The 22,795-nt window shown below is 37.2% G+C and overlaps 1 protein-coding gene across 1 annotated transcript in view; it reads right to left on the bottom strand.

Annotated features, from left to right (window-relative positions):
- Positions 1–19,094, bottom strand: part of PARD3B (par-3 family cell polarity regulator beta) — a 1,344,967-nt gene extending 1,325,873 nt beyond the window's left edge. The window contains exon 1 of the mRNA XM_069075096.1: positions 18,586–19,094. Within this exon, the coding sequence (XP_068931197.1) occupies positions 18,586–18,705 (120 nt within the window). The 5' untranslated portion in view covers positions 18,706–19,094. The remainder of the gene's footprint in view (positions 1–18,585) is intronic.
- Between the last annotated feature and the right edge of the window lie 3,701 nt (positions 19,095–22,795).

The following is a 22,795-nucleotide window of genomic DNA, read 5'->3' on the forward strand; positions in this document are numbered from 1 at the left end:
AATAATAGCACTTTACATAGCATTTTATCAGTGGTTATAAATCACATTTATATTTGATCCTTACTTCAACCCGGCAAAGAAAGTGGCACCCATATATCCTCCACAATTTAAAGATAAAGGAATGGAGTGATTGCGGCGGCTAGTTGGCGCAGTGAAGAGATAGCACGGGCCCTGGAGTCAGGAGGACCTGAGTTCAAATTCGGACTCAGACACTTAACACACACACGCACACGCGCACATATACACACACACACACACACACACACAAGTAGCCATGTAATCTTGGGCAAGTCATTTAACCCCAACTGGCCTACCTTCCCCTAAATAAATAAATAAATGAATAAACAAACAAATAAATAAATAATTGGACAAATAAATAAATAAGCAAAAAAAAATTTTTAAGGAATGAACCGATCAAATGGCTCACTCAATAAATACTGATTATTATCAAGTGTTTTTTCTTATCCTTCACCCAAAAGACTGAGATATCCCCATTTTTTGCCTCTTCCCACTAGTGAATAAATGTATAAACTGTCTTGATGATTCATCCTTTTTATCAAAATTGATTATGTGTGTTGTAGGTTACCAAGGTCCACCCTCACCCTCCACTATCAAGAAATACACACTTCAGGATGGCTAGGTGGGCAGTGAATAAAGCACCAGCCCTGAAGTCAGGAGGACCCAAGTTCAAAACCAGCCTCTGACACTTAACACTTGCTAGCCATGTGACCTTAGGAAAGTCATTTAACCCCAATTTCCCTGCCCTCCCCCCTCCAAAAAGCCAAAAAGAAAAAAAACTCCAAGTAACATCCAAAATTCAGCTATGTGGATGAATTTAGAGATTCTTTTCTACTTAAAACTGATTTCTATCCCAACACAAATAGATTAACAATTAAATGGATCCACTTTCAACTCAAAATATAACTTGTAAAAAAAGAAGTATTAGTCTTCTTACCAGGAATGTAGAAGAGAGGTTTTTTCTAAATCATGAGCCTCCCTAAAACTTTGTAGTTTACAATAGCAAAGAGAAATGGATCTCCTTAATTTTTTTATCTCATCTTAACATAAGCTTTTCCCAGAGGATAGGGAAAAAAAAGTCACCTGTGACACATTCAGTATCCTTAGCTTCATTTAACACACCATAAATAAAATACTACTAAATTCTACTTAAGATGAGCATTTTATAATAGAGAAAATTCTTAAAGTATCCTTTACCCATTCTTACCAAAACAGGAGCTCTCTTCTTAAACAGAACCAGTGGGTCTGATACTTTATCCAATATGAATACAAATCCCCTTTGAGACTAAGAAGCCCATACGTGATTCATAAAGCAGAGAACCAGCATTTGTGTATAAAGCAAAATGTTATTTTCCAATTGAATGCTGCTAAATCAATTCCTCTGTATGCCAATTAGTTTTACATAGACACAGAGAGCCTTCTCTTTTTCATGTCAATAACTACGCTCCTGAGGGGACCCCCCAAAAACACACACACAGAGACATCTTGCAAACATATACTGTACAAGGGATACTGGGTGAGTATGCCTAACAGTACAACCTATTGCCACCCCTAGAAAACAAGTGGATTGGTAATATTATCTTCAAATATAAAATGTCAGCATATTTTTATAAAATCTTTAAAATTGCTTACTGAGATAATGCACAGATTAGTTTTCGTTTGTCAAATAGGTGTTTCTGAAAAGTAGAATTTCATATTTTGAATATTATTTGCTCTGCCTCCTCTCCTCTGGACATTGGGATATTCCATATAAAAGGATAGCCACTCAAATGTCAAATCATGTACCTCCACACAGTATTGCTTCCTCCATAATGTCAGCTTCTCGAATGCAGGGACTATTTCATTTTTGTCTCTGTCTATCCAGAAACCAGTTAAGCTGCTAACACATAAGAGGCCCTTAATCGATGCTTTTCGATTGTTGTATACAGTACTTTAAAGTTTTCATGTGCTTTCCTCATACTATAAATCCCATGAAATGAGCAGAATAAGTATTATCCTATTTTACAGACTGGTAAACAAGTTTAGAAAGGGTCAGTGACTTTTCCAAAATTAAAGAGCAAATTCCAAATGCAGAGAACACTATTGTGGATTGTCTCTTTTAAAAGAGAAATGGCAGAGACAAAATCTCAAGCAACCAACTCGAAGCTGATCATATCTGAATTACTGGGTAGATCTGAGGACACTAGTCATTTGTTTGTTGTTTGTCTTAAACTCGGGCAAAAGAGAATAACAAAATATTTGAACCTGGAAGATCTATCCATAAAAATGGATAACATTAAAGTATATTATTAAAGCATAACAAATCAGGTAAATATCTTAAAATGGGAATTACCATTATAATTGATATCTATTTACAACAAATGGATCCATGTGACTGTATTCGAGAGAACATAAAAATAAACTTGGCCCTCTATCGTGCTGTGCTTCTAGGGAACTAGGAAAATCTAATTGTGACCAAGAGAAGGAGGAATTGTCCAAGATCACAAACTGAGAGTAATTAAGTGAATATAAAGTGAATTCAAATTAAACATAATCCTTTCCTTAGAGTCACTGAAATCTGAATAAAGTTAGCACAGTGAATCTGAAGCAACTCGGTTGGGCAGAGAAGACAATGGGGCACATTAGCAATGCCCTAAATCTCTGATGGGAATGGGTGGGAGGACACAAGAATACCACCTCATTTAAAATTTCATTTCAGTGGGACTACAAAGTGGAGGTTAAGAACAAATTCTCACTCAATTTAATTTACAATTACCAAACTGGAGATAATCTTGTGAACTCTTTTCTTAGTGTCAATGGTTTAGACCAGATAAAACTTCATTTTTCCCCACTACAAAATAAAAAGTTTCCAGGCAGATAGTTCAAGTGAATAAACCTCACTTTTAAATCACTTGTGATAACCTACATTTTCACAAGAGTCTGAAGTTTGGTTGTTTAAATAGGTTTTAGGTTCTTTTAAACATATTAAGGCTTTAATATCACTATCGAATTAGTGTTTTAACCTCAAATAAAAGGTCATATGGATTAATCTATACTGTAATAAACAAGTCGCAAAATGATTTCATAATTTCATTTCCTATGCATAAGTATAGCAATGAGCACCTGGGTGGATCAGTGGATAGCAGACTGGGTCTGGAATCAGGAAGACCTGAGTTCCATTTGGATGTCAGAAACTGTGACACCAAGGGTAATTCACTTAACTTCTATTTACTTTACTCCACTGAAAAAAAGAAATGACAAACCACTCCAGGATGTCTGGCAAAGAAACTGCTGTACAGGTCAAAGAGTTGGACAGGACTGTGCAGGTAGAGCAATACATATGGATAAAAAAATGGACCTATAATGGGATCATTAGTATAGAGAACTTTCTCACAGATAAAACTTCACCCACCAAGGCAAATCAGAACTTGCTCCACAACTTAAAGTCTCTAAGTCCAGAGCACTGAGAAGTTAAGTGACTTCTCCAAGGTCACACAACCTATAGTTGACAGAGAAGAGCCGTAAGCTCTGGGCTTCCCAATTCCCGGAGTAGCTCTTGGTAGGAAAAGATGCAAATTATAAATGTTAACTATGCAGATTGCTGAACACACAAGGATATTAGGAGTCAATTCAAAATGAAGACTCCCTATGAAAATGCTAAACAAGGCTAGCAATTGCAACTGTGATAACCAAAAAATCCCACCAAAAGGACCATCTTCTGTTACTGGAAAAAAAATGGTGAGATGGATTATGAATTTAAAGGAACACCTATTAATTAATGGTTAAAAAAAATAAATGGAAAGAATTCAAGGCGATTTAGAAAGTTTTTTTTTTCACTGCAAAGATGAATACTTGAATTGTGAGGAAAAAGGATCTAGTTATATTAGCTAAGCAATTGTGTGTTTCGCAAAGAGTTCTTACAAAGTGTTTTTTACACCAAATAAAAAAAATTAAAATGCTAAAATAAAATTTCAGAGCATACAAATAGGGTGGAGTTAGGGGTTCCCCATGAATGATAACCAGTCACAACAATAAAACCTCACCTACTTGGCAGCTGGCATTCTGAAATGCTCTGAACTATTATTGCTCAGGTCAGCTCATAGGAAAATAAAAAAAGAAACATCCTGATTGGCTAACCATATCTATAATAGGTTGGTCTTTTCCACATTAAAGTTAAAATATACACAGGGAAAAGGAGACCAAAGACAAGAAGAAGAAAAGTGAAAAGAGGACAAGGGGGGTGTGCAGTAGGCAGCAGAAACTAGGGAATTGGAAGCAATGGGAGGTGGCAATAGTGTCCAGGAGAGATTAGAAGCAGCAGGAGAGGTGTGTGGCAACTGATACTCTGACTGGAAAATTAGAAAATCAACTAAGGCAGAAGATACAGTAGAAAAATTTCACACCCAGAGAACTATGAGGCAAAGAGCCCAAAAAGCTTTGGGGTCCCACTACAAAGGCAACCCAAGAAATGGAGGTCAACAGTTGAGACAGGATTTCACTCAGGCTCAATAAAATGCATATTTATTTCGCACAATTGCACTGTTTCATAGCCTTGAATTTTCCAGATGCACAAAGCTTAACTCTTCAAGTACAAAACATATTTAACTATTTTGGGGATACAAGTTTTTCCAAAACTTATTAGACAGTTCCCTGGTTTCTTTAATGGGAAAATACTGGGTCAAACCTTAATCTTTTACTGCAGTCCCAGAATCATCATTATGCATATTAACTCCACCTTAGGACACCATATTGGGCAGCTAAGAAGGGCAGTGGAGAACACAACGTCTGAAGTCAGGAAGATCTGAGTTCAAACTGGCTTTCAGACACTAGCCAGGTGACCCTAAGCAAGTTATTAAACTCTCTTTGCCTCAGTTTTCTCATCTGTAAAATGAGCCGGAGAAAGAAATGAAAAACCACTCCAGTATCTTTGCCAAGAAAACCCCAAATGGGGTCTCAAAAAATCAGATGTAACTGACTGAACAACAACAAAGTGTATCATATTACAATGATCCCCCTTTGGGTATAAGAATGATAGTTCTTAACATTTTTTTTTGTATCACCAACCCCCTGGAGCAGTATGATAAACTTATGGACATCTTATCTTCTCTTTTAAATGTATAAAATAAACGACATAAATTACAAAGAAAATCAATTATGTTGAGATAGTTATCAAAAAAATTGTTTGTAAATTCACAGACCCCAGTTTAAGAATCTAGGCTTTAAGAGAATGAAAAAACAGAAATTAAACTACCAAACCTCTTAAAAATTAAGCAAACATATATATTGAACAGAAAAGATTCCTCAAGACTATTTTTTGACCACAGAAATGAAGATGTTAACATTCACTACTACCAGGGCCCCTCCAAATAATAAAAAAAAGTAATAAATGTCATCAAATTATTCTGTTTTGGTTGATATCAGTAGTGCGTGATACTTTCTCTACTGCTCCAAGTCTCAGACCAATCATGGCTTCTCATTCTATGTGATTCAGGTTCCTATTTTCCTATAAATTCTCCCCTAGCGAATGTCTTTTGTTGTTGCTGTTCTTTTGGTAGTGAAGAGTCTTAATATAACACTGGACTGTATCTTTTCTCTCAGGCTCACCATCTGACCATCACATCTCTTCTTCTAATACTGAATCTAAATTTTTCATAAGTTCCCAATATGCCATCTAGTCCTCACTTTACAGATGAGGAAACTGAGTACTAGGTGGTAAAATGACTTGCCCAAGCTCATACAGGCAAATAATGCTGTTCCACAAACAAGACACTCCATGTTTCTGTGCATCTGTTGTTTAAGATCTCTGAATGTTCTATGCATTTTCCCCAAACACAATTAGGCTTAATCTCCTTTAGTTTCTGCTCCAGTTCACTGCCCAACAATACCACTTGGCCAAGATGTACATGTTGATAGAATGAAATGGTAGTCTGCCCTTCCAGGTGAATATCAAAATCTAGGAAACATGCTTTTTGAAAATCTTCTTGTTTTTCCATCATGGGTGGCCAGATGTATCTATTTCCTATTGCTGTAGATGTGTCTGAAACATTTAAGTACTCTGGGAGTCCATGAAGTTATTTTGCTCTGCAAAGAGAAACCTTTAGGAGAAGCTTAGGATCAATAGGAAGTCCTTCTCTGTTGTGGACCTCACACAGGACATATTTCTGGATATTGCTGAACATATCTCCCTGTTTCACCATTTCTCTTCATAGCAATGCTTAGCTCATGGTTGAACCTCTCTCATGGAGTCAAATAATGTTAATGTATGAATGTACTCCAAGGAGTCTCTTTAAGTCTTCATCTTGTTCTACCTAGTCATTAAATCAATTAACTTAAACATTTATTTAACTACCTAGGGCATAACATTCTGTGAGCCACAGGGAATACAAAGGGGGGGAAAAACAATCCCTGCCCTCAGGGAGCTTATATTCTACTATGGGAAATATATGCATAAATAGATAAGCAATTACAAAATGGTTCAAAGTATTTCTAACTGGTGGGAACAAGAAAGCCTTCTCTCATGTAAGCAGCATCACCTGAGATATACTTAAAAGTCACAGGGGATTCCTACAAGGTAGAAAGGAGGAGTTGATTAATTCCAGAGTGGGGAAACACTGGGAAAAGGCTTGCAGGTAGGAGATGAACTGCTGTGTACAGGAAATAGCTAGCAGGGCAATTTGAAAGGAATGGATAATATGTAGGGGTGAATAACATGAAATAAGAATCGATATAAATCCACACTAATTCAGAATCTGTGTTAATCTGACAGTCTATTTTTTTTTAATACCCATTGCATGCATAACACTATACAAAGGATTGTGGAGACATAAAAGAAGAATCAATCTTTGTCATCAAGAAACTTACAGTCTAATAAGGGAGAAAATATGTGGATATCTATGAAAAAAAAAAGTCTTGAGCAAATGAACTTTAAAAAAAAATAAAAACAATGTTTGCATAGATGGGAATACTGATAACTGCAATTCAGTCATCTATTCATAATACCAGCCTTGACAAAGAGTTCTCCTAAAACTAAGAGTTAGTTCGAGGGACTCTATACATACATAGAATACATGTGCACATACTTATACATTTATATATACATATATTTATGCATATGTATATTTAAGTAGGCTTCATCATATGTATATTTATATTTTATAATGAATATATACTCATTTATAAATCTATAAATTTATATTTATTTGTATATATACACATATAAGAATATACAGACAGATGTATACATAGACATATAAACCTACATGTACATATGCGTATATGTCCATGTGTATAAATGCTCCAATGTAATAAATCATGGAATGAGAGCAATAATTTTTTTTGGACCTTGAAAATATATTAAAGTTGCAATGTAGACAAACTTACTCACTTTACAGGTGAAAAAACTGAGGCCCCAAAGAATAAATGACATAGGTTTTTAAAGGAAGAGACAGGACTAGAACTCAGGGTCTCTAATCACTAATCAAGTCCTCTTTCCGCTATATATACCACACAGATATTCCATAATTCAAACTGACTTTCTACTCCACCAGTTTCAGTTAGTGAATTTCAGTTTAAGAAATAAAGAGAGTTTTGTTTTTTTTTGTTTTGTTTTTTTTTTTTATGAGAGAAACTATCAATAACCCTGGGCTAGCTACAGGGTCACAGAGCTAGAGGTAGAAGGACCCTCAGAGACTCTCATACAAAGGAGGAAGCCAAGGCCCAGTGCAGATAAGTAATCTGGCCATGGTCATGCACTGTAATGTATCTGAATAAGCCAATATATCTGAGGAAGGATTTGAAGCCAGGGTCTTTTGACTTTAGAGTCAAAATGAGTGCAGTTCCACTGTACTTCTCATTACATGTTCCTAATTGACCCCCCTATCTCTAGACTCATTTCTAACCCATTTTACATACACTCAACAGATTAGAGTCATAGGAAAGCACTTTAGCAAAGATTTAATTAGTTCAAACCTTAGGAGATAAGTGATTTGCCCAGTCACACAGCAAGCAAGGTGTACATCCAAGACTGAAATCTAGGTCCTGATTCCAAGTTCAGGGCTCACTCTTACCACTACACAAGGATTATTCTTCCTAAAATATAATTTTAATTGTTATTTTTACTGGTACTCTACTGCCTGGAGGACAAAATTCAAATTCCTTCACCTTACCATTCAAGACAAACAGTCTGACTTCCACCTAATTAATCTTCTACTATCCCTCTATGTGAATCCTTTAATCAAACTGGTAGATTGACTATGAAATGAAAATTTAAGTTGCCATATTAGATCAGTCCTTAAAATCCATTCTTCTCAGTAATATTTCCACAAAGGACCCAGGAGACATTCTATTGGAGAACATGGCAGTCCAACTTGATTTTAAAGATTGGGCATAGCCCAGATTTTCTTTGAGTCAATTATGCCGCTATCATTCATAAGTCTACCTAAATAAAACCTTTTTGAAACAATTTCTATTTTCTGCCTTTACAGATTGCTGGAGATAATGAATTTCTGAAATAAGTTTGACATCTTTAACTTACCTTACTTTGTTTTTAAAGGGTGTTTCCTAATCCTAGTATTCCAGAAGCTGGTGGACAAATTTATGTTCACCTTCACAATGTTATCCATAATTTTTGGATTTCACTCACATCACTTCTCAACCTTTACCTTTTTAGAATAAAAAGTCCCTACCCTGGAGAAGAGGATAAGCTGTAGATACAAATACATTCTGAAGCAAAGAGGAAAGCTGATGAAACTTATGCCAAACAGTCTCTATTTCTCATCTGCTAAGAGTTAGGGAATTAAAGGATTCAACAAATTGGGAAAGACTTGGAACAGTCACTGTGGGAAGTACAAAAGGAAATCAACAAGCTTCTCCCACACATCTTCCTGCAAAAGCTAAAAGTCATGGTAAGCCAGAAAATGCTAAATCCTGACAACACACGACAGCTGAAATGAAAGGTTAGTTTTTTAATGAGATGTCATCCATGAATAACCTAGAACAAAAAAGAACAAAGTTTAAAATGTAAACCAAACTAAATTTACACAATATGAAATCAAACTTGGACTGGAAATAAATATGAACCAGAGTCATGAGCATTTTGTGAAGATCTATGTAGGGCTGTTTCAGGTCAAATATCTTTGTCAATTCTTCAGAATTTGTAGGTATCTATAAATACAAAGGTTAGAACTGTTTATCCTATCCTGTCTCTTTCCCACAAAAAGGAAGTAACCCAGAACCTAATATTAAAAGTTCTCAATACAATTCATGTTATGACAAAGGAAAAAAATGATCTTCACATAATGACTAATAAGTCAGGCTCTCAATTTTTCCAAAGATTTACAAAGTTACAAGAATTTCTGCACCAACCTATTTCTGGGCCAAGTTCTGACCTTTATGAAGCCTCAATATCCAACTCTCATCTCTCCTGCTCAAGAAAGACAATTGATATTCCATACTCAAAACTGCCAATTTCATATCCAGTCTATATTTATTGGACCCTTAGTCCTATGAGCTTAAAGTCAGGCATTAAAAAAATAACCCAGCAGATTTTAATAGAACTACCAATTTTATTTTTTTTAATGAATACAGTACCTCTCCAAAATAAAATATGCTCTTAGCAAAGGAATCTATCTCTACCATTTATACTGAGCACTTCTCAGTTTAGAAAGCACTTTACTCATCACAACCCTATGAAGTAGTAATGTAAGTCTAACTGCATATTTTACTGATGAGGAAATTAAGGATAAATGAATTAAAATGAATTACCCAAATCCTTAGTTTCATACAACATTAATAAGGAGAGTGAAAGGAAAAAGTTGCTTGAATAATGCAATAAAGGTCATTTATCCTATGTTATCTTCAAGAGATCCTCCCTATACAAAAACTATTACAAAGTACTGCTTGAGAAAATCCAAACTGCTTAATAATAAATCTCAAACAGACAATAACTTAGTCAAGCTCCCAATCTTAAAGTTGGTATTAAAGAGTCAATGTATTCCAAGTATAAAGTACTGTAAAGTCTTCTGACTGTGGAGCATCAATATTAAAAAAGAATTAGACAAAACATGATGTTAGTCTTATACTTAATCACATTAGAGTGAGAAAATACATAATAAAAAGTACATCCAGCTTTCAGAAAAGACAAGAATAATTATTCTTATAAAATATAAATTAGATGTGATTACATATTATCTACTTTACAGAAAAGTTTCAGAAGTTTTCTTTTCAATTCCCAAAAGTCAGTTTATATAGACCTTTTAAAGATAGTCTTAAGATCTTAAAAGTTCTTTAAGACATTTATTGCAAAAGAAAATCTTGGGGGAAAAGACCTTTAAGAAATTCTTTAAGACAGCTATTGCAAAAATCGAAGGTACACCTCTAATTTAAATTTCCAATATTCATAAGAACAAATTCTGAAAATGGTCATTTCTATTACAGTGGGAGACACTCAACTCAGTTTCTTCAAAGTTCTCTCTCCATAATACAATGTATTAAACTTTCTTAGCTTCCCTGGCTTCAAATAACAGCTCAAGTCCCATCTTCTGCAAGGCAGCTTTTCCAAGCATACAGCATAAACTGTATGAATTGACTCAGACGTCTGAACATCATATAGTCCACAGCTTATCTTGGCATCTGTGTCATATTTTCTTGACTGTTTTGATAACTGTATTTAAATATAATTGGTTTCTTTTCCAAGCCAATGTTTTATTTTATTTTATGCATTTAAAAACATTATTCTGACAAGGGATCTAAAGACTTCACTACATTGCTATTGTAAGAATCCCTGATCTAGTCTAATGTTCTAAATTAAAAGTTGAAAAAAATGAATCCCAGAACATTCAAGGTGACACACAGTCTTCAAACTTCCAGTCTGGAACTCTTCCCACACCACTAACCTACCTCTCCATAATAGGATCTCTTAATTAGAGAAGTCTAGCTATACATTTTTGTCTATCAGTGTTTACCTCACAGAATAAGCTATAATGGTCAAAGAAAAAGAGTGAGCCTCTTTTTTGTCAATATAGTAAAGAGGAACAAGCCCTTAACATAACAAAACATGGAAAAGGGAGGGAAACTAAATTATTTTATCATGTTTTGTTAGTTAGCTCATAATAGATGACCTTTTTTTGTGAGAGGTGATGTGACTTGTGACTTGGCCACATTAACACAGTAAATTAACAGTAAATATTAGGGCAGGGATTACAACTTAAAGCTTTGGACTTGAAGTACAAGCATCAAGTCCAAGTCCAATTTTATGATAGACACCAAATAAAGTCAAAACATCTGTCATACAGAGTATGAAAACAGACATACAGACACTCTTGTACTGTTATTTTCTCTCCATTCCATGTGACTTTAGGCAAAATCAATGTACAGCTTTATTGTAAAATGAGAAAAAAGAACCAACTTTTGATTCCTCAAGCTAATGGAAAAGGGGAAGAAAAGTCCAAAAAGAACATTTCAACTGTAACTTATCTGTGGCTTAAAACTTCTTTTTAAACTTCCATTTTTTACCATGGTCTTGTCAGAATTCTAAGAAATTTGCAATAATTCAAACCACACTGTTAAGGTCTGTCAAACTTCATATCCTGTTCTTGACTACTCTCTCTCTTCCATACTAGGATGAATCCCAGAATTTCCTTGACTAAGGCAAAGAACTTCCCTGTGGCAGACCCAGGCTACCTCAACAAATATCCTAGCCCAGTGACAGGTTATTCAGTCTCAGAAGATTCTCTCTTCCTGGGAGTTCTCAGAGATTAGAGTAAACAAAGATCCCTTTATGTCAACAAACTCTTTAATGAAGGAGGGTAAATGACAATGTCAACAAGAATGTGAAAGTAAGGACTACATGAGATAATGAAAAACTCTCCCCCAACTAAATTCCTTTAAGGACAGTTATAGGAGTCACAATCACAGACCCCACTAGGAACCAATAACTGATTAGCTGGACACGGAGGCAAATTGCCAATGAGGCCATGATTGGAGGTTCATTTCCCCATTGAAGTTAGTTTAATTTTTCTTCAATGTTGAAGATTCTTGTCTTCTCAAGCCTAGCCAGAGTTTCCTGAATATCCACCCCAAACAGAAGAAGGGCCAGGCTAGAGTTTTGAACGGATCAGCAAAAATCCAACATCAATACTAGTAAACCAAACTAACTCACATGCCCCACTAAATGATGCTGAGTCATTAATATTGTCTTCAGTTGATAACATCTACAGATGTTATTCTTTTAGGAATGCAAAAAGGCTCAAGTTTTTCCTATCATAAGTCAGATTAACCTAACAAATATTTTGAGTGCCTGTTATGTGTAGGACATTGTGAGTGATACACAGAATTCTAATAGTTGGGGAGAAATGGTACAAACACATGAAAAGTTAAACAGAAGAATCAATTATCCTTTTCAGCACTTCTAAGATAATATTATCCTTAAATAAATAGGAATCTCACTTGTTACATCAACAACTTTTCTAAAATATTGATCTTTCTATGAATCCAGAGTTCTAGTTTTAATCCTGTTCTCACTTAGAAAGTTATTATCAACTAGTGAACAGATCATATAACAAAAAGTCTGACAAGTTTCTGAGAAGTGTTCAAAAATGTTTATTTATATACTTGAAGACAATCGGGTGACTGATCTTTTTCTATGTCACCGTGTCCACTAGCTTATTAATTTAATCTTATACATTACTCTCCCATTCTCCTAAAATGCATACTTTCCTCAACAGATTTCTCTTTTCTTCTGTGTGAGCTTTCACTCTTACCATACCTGTCCACCTAACCTAGACATATTTGGTTCAGTTTACTTGAGAAGAAGAAAGTCTATACTGTATCCTACACTTTCCTTCCACTCCTACAACTACTTTACCTCTCTTGAGTTGCTTCACCAGTTAGCAGGTGGCACAGTGAACAGAGCTCTAGGACTGGAATCAGGAAAACCTGAGTTCAAAATCTGACCTCTGACATTTACTAGCTGTGTGACCCTGGGCAAGTCACTTCACCTCTGCCTCAGTTCCTCAACTATAAAATGAAAATAATAATAGCACCTACCTTGCAGGGTTATTATGAGGATCAAATGAGATATCACATGAGATCAAGTGTTTACTGAACTACTGCCACAGAACAGATGTTATGTAAATGTTTATTTTCTTCCTGCTCCTCTACCTACAAAGTGGAACACGAATTTAATCATTGCTATTCTAATCAAGGTTATAATATCCTTAACCTTTAAAGTTGACTTATCCATTTAAATCTAGACAGCTAAGTGACATAGTGGGATAGAGTGCCAAGCCTGGAGCCAGGAAGACCTGAGTTCAAATCCAACATCAGATACTAACTGCATGATCCTGGGCAAGTCACTTAATCCTGTTTACCTCAGTTTCCTTCCTTAATCCTGTTTACCTCAGTTACAAATGTAAAATCAGCTGGAAAATGAAATGACAAAACCACTTCAGTTTCTTTGCCAAGAAAACCCCAAATGGGGTCACAAAGAGTTGGACACAACCCAACAACCACAGCATCAAAATATCCATTTAAAATCAGTTCAAGTTGACAAATATTAGATATCTATCACATGCAAGGTACTGTTCTAACTACTTCAATTGGTGTCATATACCAGTTCACAAGGTACCATCTTAGCAAGGGAACAAATTCATGAATTAACAGGCTCTCTATAAGCCATGCATTTCTCTTCCCAGGCTTTCCTGTCTCTTTCTACTTTAGTGCCTTTGTAGTACCCTTTGTCAACATGATAGTTCAAACTCAATTCACCAATCAACTAACATCAACTAACTTGGAAGCAAGGATTCATGTGCATAAATTTTACCCCCAAATTTCAGTACCCATAATTAAAGGTTCCTCTACCTTTGAAGTCTTGGACAGGATCTCTCCATCAATCTATGTCCCCACCTACTTCTGGTCTTATCTCTTGCTGACTCAGACTATTCCCTACATTCCTCAAATACCAGCTTTCTTTGTTTCTCCTCAGCAGGTGGTTGATGCCTCTCTCACACTGCCCACAAAATCCTGAAGTTTCTTTATGCCTCATTTAGCTTCCAGACTATTTAGAAATCTCAGTTCCTATCCTAAATCTTTAAACTTGACTGTATTGAACTACAGAGATTTACTATGCTTATTCTCCCCATAAATGTCTTTTTACAGCACTCTTTATCCATGGCCTACAAGATTGCACACATAATTTTATTCTTCTTTCATGTGGAAAGTTCCAATCAAATTACAAAGAAGCCTGAGGTATTACTCAGAAACAAGACTGCTTTTTCTATAGTCTATATAACTTGCATAATAAAATAGGAGTCCAAACAATTGTGTCCAGCCTTCATGTAGCTAGCAAACGTAAAATTGCTACATTTTAAAGCAATGCAATTATTTGGCACCCTTCTACTGAAAAAAAATGGCACCAATATTTAATTATTTTAATAATTTTAAAAAATTAGGATGACCTACAGATGATTTGCATTTTTATTTTATTTAAGAGTTAGTTCTGAGTACATACATTTTTAATAAAAACCAAAGTTCCTATCAATGAAATTCATATGCATGCACAGGCTGAAAGAGTTCAGAATATATACAGGGTGTTACTTTTCAGTAGGAAGAATCAATATGCAACTTGTAAAATCCTGTGAGTAAAAAGAGGCATTTGAGAAATTTCACTGATTTATTTAACAAAAATAGCTTTTTTCCAACTTGCTTTTACTAATATTCTTTTATTTCTCAAACATAACTAAAGGAAGAACTATTCTTCATACGTACTCTTGAATTTCTAATAATTGGAAATGCCATTTGGTGTGGGACATTTATTCAATTTTTTTAAGTGGTTCAAGAACTTTAGGGATAGGAGTGGGTTTTTGGTTTGGGGTTTGTGAAGGAAAGAGATAAGTGGAAAATATAGTTGCTTTTTTTTATTGGGATTTTAGAAATGTGAAAAAAAATCAGCATTTTATAAGCAGCAGATGACCTTTAAATGTCACAAACTTAACTGATATGTAAATATAAACACAGAAAAGTGTAATGTCAGGTAACTATAATAAACTGATCAATGCAATTATAATGTGTTCTGTGATATTATAAATTACACCGAGTCCAGAATGCCAATGATGCAAGTGCCTTTTAAAAACAAATTGCAATCCACTAAATATCACCTAATAGAATAAATCAAGAATAACAAGTATTAGTATTTTTTTTGTGAATCATATGCTCCACTGTTATAGCATATTCCTACAACCTGGACAGCTCCATACCTTAGCATTCTAAATGTACAAGACTTAAATCAATGTTTTTATAGCATGATTGAAAAAAAAACACACCAAAATAATCCTCTGATAAAATCTGCTTGAAGTTCTTTTCTATTCTTAATTGTAACCAACTTTCAAAAGTTGGTGGAATGTGAACTCAAACATTTTAATTGGTTCCCAAGTTTAAAAAAAATCTCAATTCTAACTGTGCAGCATAGTAGAAAGCTCAACATTAATGTACAATTTGAACAGTGGTGAAAGCTGTGTAGAAAGTACACTTTATACAGATTGACATGTCAAGATGACAGGAGGCAACAGAACAGTATGAAAACAAGAGTGAAATATTCAAATAAACAGGGTTATTCTAGTCCCAGTACAACTACTAATGACATAGCTATACGACCCTAATCACCAAAGGGTATTCAATTTCTCTGAGCTTCAGTTTTTTCAGTTGTCAAATGAGGATAATAATATATGTCCTGCCAAGCTCCATTTTTAGGTGTATCAAGAAAGATAAATCAAAGAACTTTGAAAAGGGCAAAGGACTATACAAAGGTAAGGTTTTATTCATTATAGTCAGTAAAGAGTTAAATTTTGGTAAAATACTTTAGATGTTCATGTCATTATCTATCCCTAAAATACCTTTGTGACCCAATTCAAATGCCATAACTCTATGGAGCCTTCTATGACCTTCCAATTCCTAACTGGATTCTTAGCCATTTTAGGGTCACAGGTCTGGCAAAGTCTATTAAAATGCACAAAATAAGATACATATGATTACAAAAGAAACCAATTATATTGAAATGCAGTTATCAAAATACTTTTTAAAGAAGTTCCCATGCCCCAAGTGAACCTCCTCCCCACCTCCCACATTGTTATTTGTGTATCTTTCATATCTCCAAATGGAACAAAAGCTTCATGAGAGGAGACCATGTTCTAATTAATCCATTTGGCCTAATAGCTAGCAGAATGCTTCACTCATTTTTTGGGGGAAGGAGGGTGTTGTCCATACTGTGAGTGGTAAACACTTAACAAAGGTCTAACTTTATGATGAGAGTATTCGTTGAAGTATGACTTTATCCAAACAGCACGAAATGTATCCCTGGAATCGAATATATTCATAAAAGTAGTACTTTGTTTCTATGTAATTGAGTATGAGAACTTCTTTTAGCAGACAGAGTGATGGTATATATGGGTATATCTTAGAGATATGTCACACATTTTATTTCTGGTCTTCAAAATGTAAAAAGTTCTTTTATTTCTATTTCAGATAGCCATGAGTTCATTCAAAGAAATTAGAAACCATATCTTCCAGGGACTGGATTGTCCAATATTCTAGTTCTAGAATCTCTGTAGAGGTGAACTCATACAAAAACAGACCCAACACAACTTTAGTCCCTTTCATTCCGCTCTCATCATCATCACTCACTGATGTCCTCATCTATTTTCACCTGCTCTTCTTATTTCTTCACTTTCTAATCCATCTTTCACCAAAGATGCTAAAAAAATCTTCCTAGAAAAGAAGCATAACTATTATTCCCTGGCTGAAGAAACTTCAGTGGGTTCCCTATTTCCTGCGGGATGAAATACACATTCATCAACCCAGAATGCAAGGGTCTCCACAATTTGACTGCAGTCTACCTTTCCACTCTCATTCCTGCTACTTCTGCACCCATTATTCCAGTCAAAGTGGATGGTTAGCAGTTCTCTGAACTAAACTTACCATCTCCATTGAAGTCACAAACTTTCCTTCATCTCCAGAACTCACGTTTTCTTTATTTTCACCCTTTAAAATCCTTGTCTTCCTTCAAAAAACACTCAGCTCATCAGGTGCCAGCTTCTCCATGAAGCTTTTCCTGACCCCAGCTCAGATTGTTCTTACTTTCCTCAAATTTTCCTTGAGGACTTTCATCTCTCCTACTCTCACTACACCTGTATTATATTGTGTTGCATTTGCCTCCTTGAGAGAACTTCACCTCCTTGAAAGTGGGAACCATTTCTTTTTTCTTTCTTTCTTTCTTTTATTTTTGTAGCCCCCAATGCTTACCACAGCACCTGATAATAAAGTATAATTGTTTAATAAATGTTGAACAGGACTGAACATCAGATGTGTATTCTGTAAGATGTACATAGTGGGAAGAGTCTTTGATTTGGAATAAGAGAACCCAGGTTCAAATCCCAGGGTAGGTGACAACTCTTTGAGCCTCAGTTTACTCATCTGGTTTAAAAAAAGGTTGGGGAGGGGAGTGGGAGAAAATGAACTCTAAGAGCTCTTGGAACACTAACTTCTAGGATCACAAAATCTCTTTGGTCATTAACAAAATATTTAAATATACCCCAAGCAAAAAAAAAAAAAAAGAAAAAGAAAAAGGTCCAGAATTTCAAGAGGTAATTATTGTTCAGTCCTGTTTGACTCTTCCTGACCCTGTGCAGCATAGCACACCAGTAACTGTCCCTGGAGTTTTCTTGGCAAAGATACTTGAGTGCTTTGCCATTTCCTTCTCCAGTAGATAAGGCAAACAGAAGTTAAGTGACTTGCCCAGGATCATGCAGCTAGCAAGTTCTAAAACAGGATTTGAATTCAGGTCTATCCGGACTGCTGGTCTCACTGAGCCACCCACCTGCCTCAATTTTAAGAAGAGATTAATTTTATTGTAAGTTTTATTTTTCAACTTACCTTTTAGAATTCCAAACACACTTTAAACATACCTTAACAGGATACAGAAATAGAACACTAGTTCTAACTTGTCACTGATTTCTGGAACCGTTTTCCCCAAAAAAAAAAAAAAGTGAATGGGATCGTATAAGTACCTACTTCATCCTCCTACCAGAGTTTCTGCAAGTCACTGAAAACCAGCCTAATTAGAGGTTGAAACGCTACTTGGAAAAACATCTATTACCTAGACCAAATAAACTCTTGATACCAATAATTTCCTTGGGGAGGAAGAGAAAAAGAGTCTGAAAAAGTATTATGGTCAATCCCACATCTTTTAGTCTATATCCTCACAACACTCCTAAACCACAAAAACCAAATGACTTCTCCAAAAAAAGTAAAATGAAATGCAGATCACAAAATCTGAGTGCATGAACTAGGGCCAATAACTCTGCTTCTGTGACCTATGCCCCGAGAGGACTGGGAGTTCCCAACATTTGTATCTGAGTTTCGGGAGGTTACCTGGACTCCACCCAGGGCATTAGACAGGTGTCAGGTGTGAAATTCGGGGGTTCCCCCACGTACCAAGGTGGTGTGGGGAGGAAGAAGTGTCACCTTTCCAGCACTACCTCCCCTGGTCCTGCTCCACACGCCCCCTAAGTAGTACACCCATCCAAAAGCTGGCTTTACCTTCTCCTTGGCTTTGAGGTAGCGCTGGAGAGCCTGCTGGGTGAGGTCTCGAACTCGGAGCTGTCCCTCCTTGCAGGGAACCACAATCCCCATCCTCCCGAAACAGACGGTCACTTTCATCCTCGCCAAGCGGTCACCAATACAGGACACCCAGGCAACCAGAACAACAGTGCAGGGCGGGAAGAGCCGGGCGTGGGTGGGAAGGGAGCGGGGTTGCTGGGACTCCTGGGGCCCTGGCTAAGGCTAGAGGTCAAGGGGATCGGGAACAGGAGGGGGGCGGCGCTGAGAACAGGTGTGTCTGCCCCGTCCCAGGAGGCACGCCCACCTGGGGGCGCGCGGCTCCCCCGCCTTCCTCAGTCCCGCGGGGGGCTTGGGCACGTGGGGCTGGGGAGCCCGGTGCCACGGAGCAGGGGAGGGGGCTGAGTGTGCCTGGGAAGAGTCGGCCGCGCGCGGGACAGCAACGCGAGGGTGCTGCTCCTCGGCTCGCGCTGTGCTGCGCTCCGCTCCCGTGCGCCCGGCTCCGCGCCGCTCGGGCCGGCGCTCAGGTGAAGCGCAGGCCGAGCCGCTCGGGGACGCCTCGCCGCCGCCGCCGCCGGCTCCTCCTCCTCATGTCCCGGCCACGGCTCCCCTCCCAGCGCCCCACGAAACCGAAACTCCCGGCCGGGCAGCCTTCGTGCCCGGCCCCGAGCAGGCCCCCTTCCTCGCGGGGGCCTCGCTGATGCCCCAGTGGGTCGTGCCCTGGAGTTAGGAGAGGGCGATAAAACTTTTGTGGCCCAGGTCCTGAAGTCGTCTCCTCTTCTTCCTCCTCCTCCTCCTCCTCCTTCCCTGCTGCCGCCGCCGCGCTCCGTGCACTCCCTGCTCCCCGCAGCCCCGGGGGCCAGGCCTTACCCCGGCTCTTAAAGGGGCCGCGGCGCTTCCCCCTGCTCCTTCGCGGGCCTCGCCACGCCGCACCAGGGCGCGGGCTTGGAGGTACGGTGCTGGTAACCCGAACCTGAGAACTACCTACACACAGAGAGGCAGACACGCAGCAGCCCAGGAGATTGGTAACGGGAGCCTAGGCTTACACCCCAGGGAACTGAAACCGGATCTTACAAGCACACTTAAGGGAATGGTAACAAGAGTGCAAAGCTGCATCTCTCTCTCTCTCTCTCTCTCTCTCTCTCTCACACACACACACACACACACACACACACACACACACACACACACACCTTTGAAAAGAGGATACGGAATTCAAACGAAAGGATGAAACAGGTGCTTCTGGCCCTACTCAAAATAAATAGTCCAAAGAATATCAAGGCCCATACCTATGCAGAGCTGCATGAGGGCCTGGTAAGAGCCCATAGTCACAGCCCCACCATAACACAAGTAACACTGACATACAGAATCACAGGATGGTTTTTTGTTTATTTTGAGCTAGCAAGGACCTTAAAGGCCATCTAGTATCTAGCCAAGGGTTCTTAGCCTTTTTTGTTGACATGGACCCCAAAGTGGTCTGGTGAAGCCTATGGATCTCTTCTGGAATAATGTGCTTAAATCCACAAAATAAAATACTGAGGATTACCAAGGAAACCAAAAGTTAATGAAAATAAAGTTATAGTTTTTCACACCCAAGTTCAGAAACCTCCCCTCAAATCTATCAATGGTTATTTTTACTCCCTCTCTACTCAATTTCCTTCGTTTTACAGGCAAGAAAACTGAAGCATAGAGGGGAGATCGTTTGAAAAGATAACAACAGATGTTACCATTAATTTCAGCCAAAAAGATTTGTTCAAGGTCACTCTAATAGTTAGGGCAGAATCAAGATGTGCCATATGTACAGAAAGGGAAGGAGTCATGAATTCTTCAGTAGAAGGAACTGCTCTCCAGGGAAATTACAGATTGGTATCTATATGAGTTAGCAGATTAGTCCTAGTAACTAATTAGTGCCAGAGTGAGAGAGAGGATGACTTGCTCAAGGGTCATACAGCTAGTCATTATCTCAAGTAGAATTTGAACTCAGGTCTTCCTGATTCCAACGCCAGTTCCCTACTAAAACATGGTCTTCTGAACCCATTATATTTCACTGGCATCTAACTTGAGAAACTAATTTCAAAAGACTTTTAGAAGAATGATTCCCAAAGTGTTTATTCTTCACCAGTGAAAACTGAATAACTAGAAAATACCCAATCAGCAAAAAACTTAGGAACAGAAAATATTTCTTTCTAAAATGATTTGCTCCTACTGTCAGGTATACCCATAAACCATTAGCATTTCGTGAGCAGTCTAAGACAGATGTACAGTACAGTTGATTAGATAATAGCTCTTAAACCTTTTCAGTTTGACTTTTGAAATTTGACCATTTTGGGGAAGCCTTCATCATTTTGCAACCTTTTTGTTCACTATTTATTGAGGACCTACTATAGGATTAGCACTGTGTAAGGTCTATAGGGGATACAAAGATTTTCTAAGATAGTCTCATGTTGGACGTTCTAGTTGGAAGCCTTCTTAGCTCCCTTAGAATCAAGTCGAGTCCTTCTCAAAGGTGTCTATAATTGTGAAAGCAGAGTAAACAATACACACACACTGCCTTTTATAAATATTTAGAAAGTGTTTTATAATTATGCTAGTCTGAAGCTTTTGCACTAATTTGAAAGAGAACCCCTATTTTAACTTCCAATTCAGAAATACTATCCAGCACTAAAATCTTTCTCAATCATGCTTATCAAAGACTGAACCATCTAATTACTCACCTCCAGGCCCCTAGGAAGGACTCCTCCATGGGAGTAATCAGAGTTAATAATCAAACTAAGAGTAGGAAGAAGTCTTTGACGACTTTTATTAAGGGAGGTATATTTTGAATTCATCTATGAATACTTGGAAAGGAGAATTGTGAAAGCAATGGTTCATGGTTCTCAAAGTGTGGTCTGAAGGACACTTTCAGGGGGTTCATGAGATCCAAATTATTTTCATAACACTAATAAAACACTTCAGTTTCTTTCTTTTTCTTCTTCTACTCATACTTTCCCTGGGACGGAAGAGCTTTATTTAGAAAACAGATCTGAAATAAGAGCATGGAAATGAACAAGAATCCTTCAAATTTTGAGGATCCAGGCCCCAGGAACCAAATGCAGGGTCCAAGTTAGGTAGAAAGATTAAATATCCATAGATATAAAACATAAACAGAAGGTCTTGTGGGGGAGTTTTCAGTAATTTTTAAGAGCATAAAAGGGTAATGATACCACAGTATTTAAACACTACTGCCTAAGAGTGGGTGGTCAAAAAGGATGAGTGATTTTTTAAAAAGTGATCCTCCAAGAGTATATAGAAAGTGACTCACTCAATCTGCCTGATTTCACCTGCATCAAATAAAATGGAACAAGATGCCTTCATGCCAGGTGTACTGGCCTTGAGTCAATTCTTGCCTCCCTTTGTGTGTTATCTACTCTTAGATTACTACAATTAGATTGTAAATTCCTTGAGGGCAGGAACTGTCTTTTTTATTAATTTTATTCTCAGTGCTTAGCACAATGACTGACATATAGTAGGTGCTTTATAAATGTTTATTGGATTGAATTAGTTTATTTTTCTGCTTGATGAGGAAAAATGAAAATGCCCACTGAACTTTTACTTTGAGGTCTGTAACTGCACTTGATTATATTGGAAATTTTTCTTTGTTCAGGCATATAATGAATTTTAACTCAAAAATGGCTTGTCAGAGAAAGATTGCTAAAGTCATGGAGTGAATCAGCCTGTCTTTGGTCGTGTCTATTTTTCAAGAGAAATGCTTAGATTAGAATAATCTAAATTAACTAAAATTGTTTCTGGTAGGCTCGTGCCTAAAACACAGAGTACAAAATTTTCTTACACATCAGCTAATTGGGGGAGAAAAGACAGAGATGAAAAGTTAAAAACTATATAACTACACTAGCAAGGTAGTAAATATGTTAAATGTATATTGAGCCAGACAGGCTCAGTCCAGAGAAGGGAAAAGTGACCACTGCAGTGATGTGAAAAAAGGCATCACAGAAGATGTGATGTTGAACTTATCCTTGAACAATCATAAGTAAAATACAGATAGAAAAGTTCTAGGAGAGTCAACAAATGGAAAGGCTTTATAATTTTGTACCCTTTGTTCCATATAACCATTGATATAGATAGATAGATAGATAGATAGATAGATAGATAGATAGATAGATAGATAGATAGATAGATAGATAGATAGATAGAT

Source organism: Petaurus breviceps, unplaced genomic scaffold (genome assembly GCF_028583685.1).
Source record: "Petaurus breviceps papuanus isolate PSGF00001 unplaced genomic scaffold, PetGlider_PUasm1.0 90903, whole genome shotgun sequence".
Classification (NCBI taxonomy): domain Eukaryota; kingdom Metazoa; phylum Chordata; class Mammalia; order Diprotodontia; family Petauridae; genus Petaurus; species Petaurus breviceps.